A 13,391-nucleotide genomic window follows, 5' to 3' on the forward strand; every position below is an offset into this window, starting at 1 on the left:
TTTAACAGGAGTACCTGTTTTAACATTTTGAGAGATTATCTGCGTTTCCATTTGTAGAGAAGAGGAACACAATCCAAGCAAACAGTTATAATTTCTCCATAGGTTCAGTACATATGGTTTATAAAATAGCTAACAAACACAGCTTTGTAACGTTACCTCTAAATCTTATTCAACCTAAGGATATAAGGATATTTAAAATCAAAATTTGAATTTGAGATCATGTATTGTGGCACAGAATTCGTTCCACCATAAAAGCCTTTCTACCCAGGGTGGTTTCATTTTCTCTCTCTTACCTAAATTCAAGCCCTGAGTCTGAAGCTCACAGAAATGAACTGCAAGCAGGTCCCTTCCAGTCCTGTGTTACAAAGGCAAAAGCTGCAGACAAAGGCAGCAGCCCCTGAGCAGCCCCCCAGGCTGGCTGCACCGGGGATGGGCTTTGGTTCCTTTCCAGGGACAGGGCCCTGGCAGTGCCAAGCACAGCCTGGGAGCAGAGAATGTTCCTGGGCTGGAACGGCGAGCGGCAACCGCTGGCTCGGGCCCAGCTCCTCCAACCTGCCTCACACTGCACTCCAATCTGCCAGCAGTGTATGGAGGAACTTGTAAGCTAAGAACACACGGTATGAATACCCCTCCCTCCCAAGAACCAGACGTGCTTTTATCTTGGACAGAGGCAAAAGGAAGAGAAACAGCAGAAAGAGAGGAAAAAAACCCAGCCCCACTTGTGAACTGGCTCATTAAGGAAGGCACAGTGACAGGTAAGTAATTCCTCTTCCCAGGCTCTGTCACAAAGGGAGAGATTAAACCAACCAACCACACAACCTCTGAAATGCTTTGGGCAGCCCTTCTCTTCTTCCCTCCTCTCTGATCATTTACTGTTCTTTTCATTCTGTAGGTTGCTGAAATAAACACCTCTCCTTCATTTTATTCCATTACCAGACCTGGATGGAATTTTCCTTATTTCAGTAGTGAGGACACAGAACATGTGGCAGATAGAGAAGTTAAGATTTTACAAGTTTTCTGTTATTAAACTTTACAATACTTAAATGCTTTCAGTTAAATGTGGGATTGATTGTAAACATTATTAATAATTGTTATTAGGTGCCAGAGGCTATTATAATTCTCCTTTCACTTACTTTCAAAGTGATATTGTGATAGTTATTCTGGGATTAAGTCTGAGGTCTTACTCCTCTAATTTCTCTGCCCTGTGCTGACAGACCATCCTTAGGAGGGTTTGTGGCTCCAGCCTTGCCATGGAGCAGTTTGAATCTCGAGCACCAAGCAGGGCTGGTGGTACAGCCAGACACCAGCTCCAGCCCCAGGAAATGGAAATGGCAGCTGTACCTCAGCCAGGACTGCTCAAGAGCTCAGCCCACAGCACTAGAAACCAAAATTAGTTAAACCATCTTCAGCACTCGCAAAGGAAAGCAATCAATAGCCATTTACAGAGCAAACACGACCACAGAGCATTTGCTTTCATAAAGAAAATCACAATCTTATTGACTGCTAAACCTTGAAATGCATAACACAAAACTTTGAACTGAATCAAGCCCTGTGCTTGTTTTGATCTCCAGCCATTTTTAGAAGAGAGTACTCTAGAATATTCAGCAGCTTTCATCTCTCAGACACTTGACGGAGCATAAGGAGCATTAAGACTAAACCTTATCAAACACAACTGCAAAACTGTGCATTGTCAATGTACTTCAGCCCACTCCTCTGGTCCATCCAGGAGAGGTCACAGGAATATCCATCTGACAGTGGCATTTATCTTTTTTTTTTTCCCTGTCAAGTAAATCCTGAATAAAGGACTTCACCATGTCATAAGTCTTTGAACATTCGTGTACCAAACAGCCACAAAAATGCCTGTACCCAAAAAATTCTTTTGAACATCAGGGGCCAACAGAAGTTCCACAAAATCCTCACAATAAGGCACAGAACTGAGCTGGGGCTGCATAACTGAGGTTGAAAGATAGACCTGGAGATAATCTGTTAATTTCCTACATCTGACTGTGATTAAAAGAAATTAAATACTGTCAAGAGAGGACATTCTTGTGCATTTTACTTACAGTGCTCAGCTTACTGCAGCAAATGAGGATGCGGCGCTCGTACAGCATACTGGCGTAGAGATGCAGCATGTTGTTGACATCAACTGCTACAAAATACTCTGTCAGATTTCTCTGGGGAGAGAGAAAAATCATTTTTGACTCATATATTACAAAACCAAGAGTCCTTAACAAAAAAAAAAAAAAACAAACCAAAAAACCAAAACAAAACCCCAAACCAAAGAGATTCCATCCTTCTATTGTGGTACATCCAGTACGTGGCTTAACAAAAGAAAGCAGGATTTCACCTTATGGCAGAAGCCTTTCTAACTGCAGTGTCTCTAAGTTTTGGGAAGCTGGGTCTTGGAGTAATAAGAGTGATGATGTTTCACACACAGCTTTTGAATACATGATACTTCTCTGAGAAAAAAAAAATTCTGTCACTTGTATGGAGACTTCAAAGCTGCCTGATAAAGTACCAAAAACCCACATCCCAAAACTAAAAGCAGCTCTCAGAGGCCAATTCTAGTACATCAAATTTGGCTGTGAGCTCAGCCTGTGCCAAAACAATTGTGACTATTGGAACACGTGGTCCTTTCACACACACAAACCCAGCAGTCTGAACTGAGCCCCTCACTTGGGGAACATCCTGGGTGGGAGACAGAAGCACTGCCCTGGGCACCTGAGGAAGGGAATTCTCTCTGAGCACTTTGCTCCTTAAAACAGAGAAATTAAAGAAAAGGGGAGAGGTGGAGGAAAAGGTAAAACCAAAAAATGCTGAATTAGGGAATTTGTTTCCAAATAGCTTCTTACAGACATGAAAGGGTTGCTATAGGATAAAGACAGCCTTATACAAAAAGCACATGTGAGAGAAAAATTAGATTAGTCATGAATTCAAGTGCAATCTTAATCATCCTTAAATAAAAAAGTGCAGAAAAGCAAAAAGCAAATATGATTTAGAAACTTAAAGAAGCTCAACAAAGCCTATTAGCACTTTTGACAGATCCAAGATACTTGGCCTGAGAAGTCTGCCAAGATGCTTCATACTGTGCAAAAATATGTTCCCCAGCTTGCCATCCAAACACAAAGAGCTGAAGGAAAATTAAGCATTGTATTTGGGAGACTTTGGTACCAGTATGTAGAGGGATAAAAACTGAGCTCATTATGGTTGGCTTCAAACATGTAAAATAAAACAATCATTCAGGTCTTTGTTACAGCAGAGCTGGAGCCACAGACAGGTACAGTCAAAGGAGGAAAAAAAAAAGCCAACACATTTTGCCAAAAACCTATTAAACTATCATGTACTTTTTCTGTATTTCTCATCCCATCTGTGCTGATTAACATGATATTTTTGTCTAAACATAAGCTGTCTTCTCTAGGCTCTTCTTCCCCCTCTCACCCACCCTTCCACCACGCCAAAACACAGCGCGTGACGACACAATTCCTGCTAATAGTGGGAATTAAAGGGATTTTTAAGGAGCCCTGAGCTCCCTCGATGGCAGCCAGCTCAGGGGCACAGCACAGGCAGCACTGAGCCCCTGCAGCAGCCTGAGCTCGCAGCCCTGCCCCACACGGACCTGTTTGTCCTCCGCTGAGGGAGGAGGAGACGCGCGGACGCGATTTGCAATTGTTCTTTCATCGACTTTATTGTGATGACATGACACACAAATGTACCTTCAGATGGAAGGATTTATAAGGTTTCTGTCTTGTCTGCTCTCTGAGATTTGCCAAGGACACCTGGGAACCATGTGGGCTGCATGGAAATGTATTGGTACTGAGGAGATTCACGTGTTCCCTCGAAGTTGTATTTATAAGAAAGCTGTCAGCTCTGAAGCTGAAATTGGGACTTACACATGTATTTTGAAAGACATGTCTCGTAAGTGACAAAACCATGAATGAGTTAAATAAATACAAATGAAAGCGTTCCAGTTTGCAGGGTAATTGTTATGTATTTTGCTTTAAAGGATTTAAACCTTTCTTGGGGCAGTAAAAAGGGGGATTTTCAGAACAGGTATCCCCACTCCTCTCAAAATTCACCAAGAGCGCTACAAAGCTCCCTCACACTCCTTTCAAAGTTTATTCCCAGATCAATCATCCATCTGATCATTTGCTATCTAATATCAATAAGCATACACTGACTACACTGACTTTTGAGATTAAAAATCACTTCTTCTCTTCCACTATCAGAAGAGAAAGATGGACTGAGTGATACAAAAATACAGAGGACATCACCCCCAAGAAAATGCCATCATTTCAGCCTGTTAACTTACCTGCTATTTCTGAAACACAACAGCTAGTACCAGGAATTTCAGTCTTGCACTGTATTTCCTGCAACCAGCCCCATTTATTTCTGAAGTCACTCTGCATTTACACATCCATCACACAACTCACATCTCCTGAAGCAGGGAATGAGCTGCTGGTACAGAAAAGTGCCCATGCTAAATTAAATGGCTCTGTGACTCACTAAACACACTGATCTGACACAAAGTCAGGTAATTCCAAGAGGTTTGTCAGCACTCCCAACAGAGCTCTCTGCAGCTCTCTGCTCATCATCACATCCAACTTCGAAATTTGGCACCACTAAAACTTTTGCTAATATGTGTTTTAAATGCAATTCCTGGTAAGATATGTGGAACTTTTAATAAATCAGGTCAATTGATTAAAATACAGCAGACTATGCCCATTAAATCTCCTTGTATTATTCCCTAATATGCTCCACTTCCACAGGAAGGTTGCTTTAACAGGTAGATAAAAACCTCCTAAGAAATTACACAACCCTGGGATAGTGGGAGGTGCTGCTGCCCATGGCATGGGGTGGCACTGGATGGGCCTTAAGGTCCCTTCCGACCAAATCATTCTGGGATTTTATGATTCTATGTATTAGGACAAGATTTGATGGCTGGTTTAGACTCAGGAATTGATTCCTGAATTACACCTAGCATATCATATTTGCACAAAAATAAAGCACCTCAGAAGAAAGAGCACATCTATTAAATTTCCTGTCAGAATATGTGTCAGTATGAAGAGTCTGCAACACAGAAAAAGCAGCAACAGTGTTTTGAAAGGCAAACAAAAAGCCCCGAATGCTATCTGCTATACAAATCACCCACAAATGAGATGGAATGTCTTGATGATTCCCTTTTTCCTTTCATGCCATCAGCTGAAGGATATGATGCTGAGACCGACCGCAAAATGCTCAGGAGGAAAACTGAGATGTCAGGCACAGGAGTTTGGCTGAGACAGAGCAGGAGCACATTAAAGAGTATTTAAGAGAAGCAAATGCCAGCATTGTCTCCCCACAGACTCATCATCTGGCTGGAAAGCTGAGCCAGGCTGGAACACACACGGCTGTGTGAGGCTTAAGAAGTCTCCCAAAGAGTGGCCCTGCAGGGCCCAGGTGTGCTGGCATTCTCAGGAGCCATCCAGCAAGCAGAGCATCTTCCCTGCTCCCTCAGGTCATTGTTCCAGAGGGGTGGGAGTGAAGGGTGAGCAGAGCTGCTGTTTTACCCACATCAACCTGCCCATCAGTACCTTCTCCTTCACTCAGGTCAGCTTTTAACCACACATACAGCTCTGAATGCTCAGTATTTTATAGAATAAAATCTATCCCAAACAGGGCAATGTTTGTCATCTGTGTAGCTGCTGGCATTACATGGAAACAATGAAGTGTAGGGTCCTCCCAAATACTCACATTTTCAGGTATACTGGGAAGCTCTCTGGTGTCAGGCACAGTAAAGTAAGAGTGCTACAAAAAGAGCAAATATTGATTATTTCAATACTGTTGAAAGCAATCAAAGCAATCTAAATCTATTGCTTGGTATTGGTATCAGCAGAACAGCAGTTGCTCAGCTAAGTAAAAATGACAGAACATTTGTTCCCAACTATCAGCCTGAGCTCCCTGGACTCCACAGGCTGGGTTCCCAGATCCCAGGGGCAACAGGAAATGCAGTAAGATAGAAAGCATCGAATGCTCCTGGAAAGTTGTATTCCATGGTTTTGTTCTCCAGAGCTGCTGCCACAGTCAGGCTCCCAGGGCTGGGAGAGATCCCAGGAGCTCCAGGCAGGCTGGAACTGAGGCCATCCCTGCCCTGCCCACGGCAGGACGGAGCCAGGAAGCAGCAGCAGCAGCAGCAGGGCCTGCAGTGACCCACAGCCCCAGAGAGGCTCATCCCAGCCAAGGGGAACTGTGGAAGTGTACTGGGATGTGCTTCCTAAGGCTCAATGCCTGCTTACCTGAGAAATACTGAAAACTTCTAGGTCACTTTTATACACCCTAAAAGCACATTTTGCAAGACCATATTGCTCTCGAATTTTCATAATCCATGACATTGTTCAGTATTTTTAACTGCCTGCATTCCAGGAGCCCAGGTTCAGTGCAGCTCCCAGTCTGAGCACAGATGACTTCCATGATCCTTGGTCAGGGCTTTGGAAAGGAGAGAATGGGACTTGCATACAATTCATATAATCTTTAAAATGTTCACAATTTGTCTTAGGGCTACTTATTAATTACTGGCTGAAGCCTCAAAGGCTGTTCCACCCTTGGCATAGCTCCACAATTGGCACAATTCTCTTGCACACAAATCTCAGCCATCTCAGTGCTTCCTGATCAGGCAGTAACCTGAAATAGCAGGCAGGGACCGCAGCTCCACTGAGGGGAGACACTAAATGAGAAACACAAGTTTTGCTTTCTGATGCTTCACTGCTTTGGTTTGGTTGCAAAGATGCAATGCCAAGGCAGAGGAACAGCGCTCAGAGCTGCACCACGCAGAGGAACCTCACTCTGACCCTTCAATGGCCCACAAACAGCCAAAATAAAATCAGAAAGACAGGTCCCTGGGCTGCTTTTTTCTATCCTTTCTTGCTCCATTGCCCATGAAATGTCTGAGACAAGGGGAGACAGGCAGCAGCATTCCTTGGAACCACTGGTATGAAAAAACTGGGATATCCCCAATGCCCCTGGCCTGGGAGAGAGCTCATCCCCAGCCAAAGTGCTGCTCCTCAGGAGGGCTCCTGGAGGGGCTGGGGCCGTGCCCAGGGCCAGCTGGGAGCAGCAGGGCCCACAGCCCTGGGGCAGCAAGGGGCACGAGTGCTTCGTACAGAAAATGCCCTAAGAGGAGCACAGGAAATGCAAGGGAGCCTTCCCAGCAGGGCCCACAGGGACTCTCAGCTGCCGTGCTCAGCACAGCCTGCAGCACCAGGCTGGGCTGCTAAAATCAACACAAATCCCCAAAAGATTCAATTCAAAATACAATCCTATCAATAAAATCCCACATCTGTACTGTCAGTGTGCTTGCCTAATTTTCTCACAAAATAGAAAAATGAAATAAATGCTTTGTTGTGTGAGGTTTTTTGAGGCAAGGGGAAGGAAGAGAAGGAGCCAGAAAATGTGATGAGCAGTTAACAGTCCCTGTGCCAGGTAAATGCCTGCTTGCTTCCCAGCCTGCAGGGCCAGGAGCTGTGCAGAGTGGGGGCAAGAGATGTCCTGTTGGTGCTCCTGACCTCCTGCAGGTCACCCGGGACAGGGGGAGACATTCCCAGGGGAATCCACACTGCCTTCCCCCAATCCACTGCATTTCAAACACACCTGAGGTTAGGGAGAGGGAAGCAGAGGGCCCCAGTTGTGAAAAGGGAATTTCACAGCCCCTCACAGGAAAACACCACCTGTGTACAAGCTCCAGGAGACAGGATTGCTTTGGACATTCCTCTGGTATGGCATGGAATGAATATTAAACACCTCAGGTTTCATCTCCCCCCACACTTACCACTCCAAGATGAACAGAGGTTCCTGGCTCAGGGATGGTGAGTTTATGAAATGTTTCTAGGAGCTCACTCCTCTGACTATCCTGAAATGAGAATAAACCAGGAACATTGAGCAACCACTGCTGCACCAGGTAAACCCTGAGGCAGAAGGGCAGGGTAGGCCAGAGGGGTGGGTAAACACTTTGCATTTGTAAGATCAGTTCTACTTTTAGTGCCCATGCCAAAGCTGGATCAGACAGCTGGCAGAGGCTGATGGCACCCTGCAATACGGGACTGCAGAGTTACAGGAGCTGTGCTGAGCACAGCTCAGGGAGCCAGGAAAGCCAGCATGGGTGGCTGCAGGACTTGGGTCGGATCCACAGCCACACTCTTGCTCTTTATCTTTTTCAAAAAGAAAATTAAATGTGCATTTATTTTTCAGAGGCACTTGCCAAGCTGAATATGATCTTCTGTATCACTGCATCATACAGATTAATAATTCACATGGTCATCTCTGATAGAAGCACTTCTTCAAACAGCTGCTTTCATCCTCTCACCCTCATTCACTTGATACCGGGATAGGAAAAGGAGGGTCAGTATTTAGAATAATACCTGTCCTTTTGCTGAATAATCTGCCAAGACATTGAGCAGTTTATAAAAGACTTCAAACCACGGGAGGTAACTGGAACAAAAAAGAAAAATGAAAAAAAAAAAAAGACAGTTATTTTGGTTTGAATCCTAATACAAGTGGACTTTGAAAACGGAATCATCAATATCTCAGTTTTTAATTGTTTTAAAACCTTATTCCATCACTGTATTTGGCCTGGCCCTTGCTTCAGTCAAACAGAAAGTTCACCTTCAGTACATGCACACAACTTCCCAAAGAGAGGAAGAAACAAAATCAAAAGGGGAACACGCAGAAAAGTCACACCTTTTTCATTTACTTTACATCTCCACTGCACACAGTAAGACAGTGAGGGTATTCCTTTTCCTTGCAGCTTTGGTAGGGTTTTCATGGCACAGTTTTCATGGCACAGCTCTGTATTTCTGTATTTCAGCCCCTCTCCCAACACCAGTCAGGAATTTCCCTCGGCTGCAGCGAATGCAGAGCCAGCCAGAGATGCACTCCCTGATGCTCTTTAATCACAGCCGCTTTCTGAAGCAAATGGATTCTATTTTGATATAGTCAGACAGGATTTAAAGTTTTTATAAAATATGACTGCATCCTGACAGCTGTAAGGAATGGAGTGCCCCGTGGTCCCTGGCTGAGCAGCTCTGGTGATAAATGAGGTGAGAAGCTCTCTATGAGACAGACAAAGTGACTGGCACTCCATCATTAGCGTTTGTTTGAAGCCTGCAAATGCTACTGTAAAATGTAAGTAGCTTATCAAAATATACTGATAAGCAACTTAACTTTTCATGTTATATGACAGGATTATCATTGAAATTAATTCGCTCTAAACATCTTTACAGAGTGTGTATTCGAATGGAGAGAAAGACAGACAATTACCACTTTAAACAGCATTTAACTTTGACATTATATTGTAAACAATCCAGAAGGATTAGGTAGAAGATAAGTTTCTTTCTTTCTGTTTAGTTAAATAAACTTCATCAGAGTTAAAAGCCATTATAAGGGTAACGAGAAATCCTCTCCAAACATATCTGCTAAGTAGAGATTAAGAACCTGGTAAACAAATCCGTGCAAGGCATCTATCAAAAGAGTTTGAGGAGACAGAAAAGCAGGAAGGCAGAAAGCTCCCTGGCAGTGGGAAACCAAAGCTGCTTCCACAGAGGCACCATTAAAGTTCCACCTAATCGCTCAGGGACTTGGCCAGAAAAACACATTTACAGAGTTAAAATGAGAGTCCTTACAACCATCGCTGTGCTCCTCCTGTCTGTGTGTGGTGTCTTGTGAAAGAGGAAAACAAAGGCAGGATCCCCCAGGCCTCCCCTCCCAGGGCAGCCAGAGCAGGGACCCGAGGGGGCAACGCTGAGCCCAGATGGGGGCAGGTCCTGGGCGTCCTTCAGAGCTGCCCCTGCGCTGCCAGGCTGTGCCCACTGCCCTGCCCGGGGCTGTGCCCACTGCCCTGCCCTGCCCTGCCAGGCCCTGTGCCCACTGCCCTGCCCTGCCCTGCCCGGGGCTGTGCCCACTGCCCTGCGCTGCCAGGCCCTGTGCCCACTGCCCTGCCCTGCCAGGCCCTGTGCCCACTGCCCTGCCCTGCCCGGGGCTGTGCCCACTGCTGAGCCCTGCTCGGGCTGTGCCCACTGCTGAGCCCTGCCCGGGCTGTGCCCACTGCCCTGCCCTGCCCTGCCAGGCCCTGTGCCCACTGCCCTGCCCTGCCCTGCCCGGGGCTGTGCCCACTGCTGAGCCCTGCCCGGGGCTGTGCCCACTGCCCTGCCCGGGCTGTGCCCACTGCCCTGCCCTGCCCGGGGCTGTGCCCACTGCCCTGCCAGGCCCTGTGCCCACTGCTGAGCCCTGCCCGGGGCTGTGCCCACTGCCCTGCCCTGCCAGGCCCTGTGCCCACTGCCCTGCCCTGCCAGGCCCTGTGCCCAGTGGTGAGCCCCCTGCAGCCCCCAGGGTTCCTGCATGACCTGCACACAGGCAGCATGGCACAGCTGCAGGCTCCAGCCATGAGAACACTCCAGCCGAAAGCAACCTCACATTTTTACTGGGCCCTAGGAAGGAGCCTCTGTGACTCCAGTAAAACCAGCCCAGCTACGTCTCACATTCCCACAAGGTCAGAACCCCAGCAAACCCCCCAGAAGCAGACACAGCCCCATTTCTGCTCCCCTTGCACTCCCTGGCTTTCCCTTCTCTCCCCCAGTATCCTCTGATGAACCTATTGTCCTTTTTTTAACATTCCCTCCTCCTTGTTTCCAAATGATGGGTTAGCATCTCATCATAACTGCTTCTTTTTCTATTCTGAGAATAACTTCCCCTTCTGAGGACAGTGTCCCAGTTTGGAATCTGAGGAAATGAGCTGGTATTTGAAGCAGAACTCATCCCTCCACAACACATGGGCATCTGTGTGGCTCTTGCTCAAGAGAGGGGCAAGACAAAGACAAACCCACCACAAAATTGTGCAAATTATGCAGACAATCTCACTTCAGTTGTCACCCCCCTCTATTGTCACCACACAATTCAGGATCTCTGTCATCCCAAAATTTCTGGGTACATTAGAAAACTAATTTATCCTGCCATCTTCAACACTCTTACTTCATCACTTAATCCGTGTGTTGACTGCTCAAGAATAAACCAGTTCTGCTTTTATTAGACCCAAACCGTGACCAGTTAAAGTTGAAAAAAATCTAAAAAATCCCCCACGAAATACAGTTATCTGAATTTGTTTCTAGATGTCTGCCAAAAGGAAAGAGGAAAAAAATGTGGATTTTTTTTTTTTCTTAAAGAAAGCAAATCCTCAAGGCAGCCTTTAAACACCCTTCCAAAGAAACACAGGCAGAGTTTATAACCCAAAATATTCTGTACCTTAAGTAGCACAACTGGTAGCACTACTGAAGATTTATGGCTTATGACTTGCTCATATTTAATTTGTAACCAAACACTTCCCCTTCCTCTTAGCTCCCTCAGAAGTTTTGATGAACTCTTGTTTTCGCAGGTCAGAGGTTAAGCAAAGGAAGGGAAGCTCTGCAGTGAGATTGCCCAGAGCCAGCCTCTCCCTCCAGGGCTCCAGCCCCTGCAGGGCTGTGTCTGAGCACAGAAAACAAAAACAAGCTGAATTTCAGCTCTTCCTTAGCTTTTGGCTTGCTCTTAGAAAGGGAAATGTGCAGTGAAGCCAACTTAGAAAAGGAGAGACTCTGCAGTGTTACCTGCAGCAGGCAATCAGAGAGGAGGATGCAATAGCAGGACACCAACTGAGAGCGCAGAACTCACCAAACCCAAGTGCCAGGGAGCTCTCCAGGCCTTGGGAGCCTTGGCAGCAAAGCCTCCCCACGCTCCAGTGCAGCAGCAGCAAACCCTGGTGGCAAGGGGGCCTTTTCAAATGATCTATGAAGATTTGCCAATTCCCATAGCAACTGTTTATAACAGTGATGTTGAACACTGCCAGCTCCAGCGCTGCCTTCACTGGTGTGCTGACACCAACGCTCGTGGAAGGGCACCTGGGGCACCTTTGGGGTCCCCTGGAGCTGAAGCCCCACCTTGGTTCCCTCCCCTGCAGCACAGAGCAGGGCTGAGCTGCACTCAGGCACAACTCCTGCCTGAAATCAGGGGGCTCAGAAACCAGCCTGACATCCACACGTGTCTGCAGCATCTCCTCCTAGACTGAGTTGCAAGCACACATAACTTTTACTCCTTCCATTCACACAGATCAGAAGTGGAATTTTTAACACGTATTTATTTATAACACATACTATATATATTTTGATAACAGCATAACCAACTGCCATCTCCCTTGCAAAACAGAACAGTCATTTCCATTTTGCAGATGGGCACACTTCTCTGTGGTGACAGGCTCACAAAATCTGTCTGTATTAGCCAGGATTGGTTTCATGGAGTTCCCAAATCTTGACCTTTTTGCTCAGCACAATAATCTGCAGTGACCTAGACCACAGAATACAATCCTGACCCCAGTTATTACATGAACTATAGACACATCATCACCAACTTCACTGACAAAAGTGTAAGGATGAGGAAATTCAGGCCAAATGCATCTTCTGCCAGCACTACTCCTGCATGTGCCACTAAAACACCCAGTGCCTCACTCATGGACTCTGAAGAACAGCCAATAACAAATAACAACTCCCTGCCTGGTGCCCAGGCCCTTGGCTGTGGCAGTGGTGTCCCCCTGGAGCCCAGCAGGGTGGCAGTGCAGCAGCAGTGACCTGTGCCCCATGGGCAGCTGCTCCTGCCCTGTCCCCTCCACACCATCCCTGCAACCAACAGCAAAGCTCCAGCACACCTAGCACAGAGCTGGAAATCCCCAGGAAGATTCAGCAGATTGACAAAGAGATGGAACTATTATTATTGTTATTATTATTATTATTATTATTATTATTATTATTATTATTATTATTACTACTACATTTTTCATTTCACTGTATGAAGCCAGTGAGGGCTCCTGGTGCAGCAGGACACATTTCCTGGCTCGCAGTGCCTGTCAGTTCCTGCAGGACAAACGACAGGGCCTCGGCAGGAGCTCAGAAGGATCTCTGTGGATAATCCCAACACTGTGTGTGAAAAAATGCAAGGATGGAAAACATATCAAAAGTTACTCCAGTCTCCTGGTGACTTGTTATCTTAGGACTTCTTGCATTTAAAGATAAAACTCTGCAATTCAAACTTAAATCCAATATTGCTTCTTTCCATCCTCCTGTACCTGGCAGCTAATGATTCTCCCCCAGCCAGCATTATTCCTAATAATGGAATCACATTCTATTTTAGGTTAGTAATGGTTCTAATGATGAACTAAGTTATGTTTGCCAAGCCACAATGCTCTTCAGGGCTTCTAGCAAACATGATTTTAAATAGCAAAACCACACAATCCAAACACCTTTTCCTTCCCTTCATTAAAAGTATTAATTTCCCTTTTTAATTCTTTCTAAATTTCACCTTAATGTTTTACAGTTAAGATGAAGTAAAATGACATTAAACTA

The 13,391-nt window shown here is 45.8% G+C and overlaps 1 protein-coding gene across 7 annotated transcripts in view; it reads right to left on the bottom strand.

Moving 5' to 3' along the window:
• The window catches only part of DENND1A (DENN domain containing 1A), a 153,168-nt gene that overhangs the window by 79,035 nt on the left and 60,742 nt on the right, over positions 1-13,391 (bottom strand). For all 7 annotated transcript variants that reach the window (XM_074556169.1, XM_074556166.1, XM_074556168.1 and 4 more), the window contains exons 6-9: positions 8,391-8,460; positions 7,802-7,882; positions 5,731-5,784; positions 2,064-2,174 (exon numbers count right to left, since the gene is read on the bottom strand). In XM_074556169.1, the coding sequence (XP_074412270.1) occupies positions 2,064-2,174; positions 5,731-5,784; positions 7,802-7,882; positions 8,391-8,460 (316 nt within the window). The remainder of the gene's footprint in view (positions 1-2,063; positions 2,175-5,730; positions 5,785-7,801; positions 7,883-8,390; positions 8,461-13,391) is intronic.

Source organism: Zonotrichia albicollis, chromosome 21 (genome assembly GCF_047830755.1).
Source record: "Zonotrichia albicollis isolate bZonAlb1 chromosome 21, bZonAlb1.hap1, whole genome shotgun sequence".
NCBI lineage: Eukaryota > Metazoa > Chordata > Aves > Passeriformes > Passerellidae > Zonotrichia > Zonotrichia albicollis.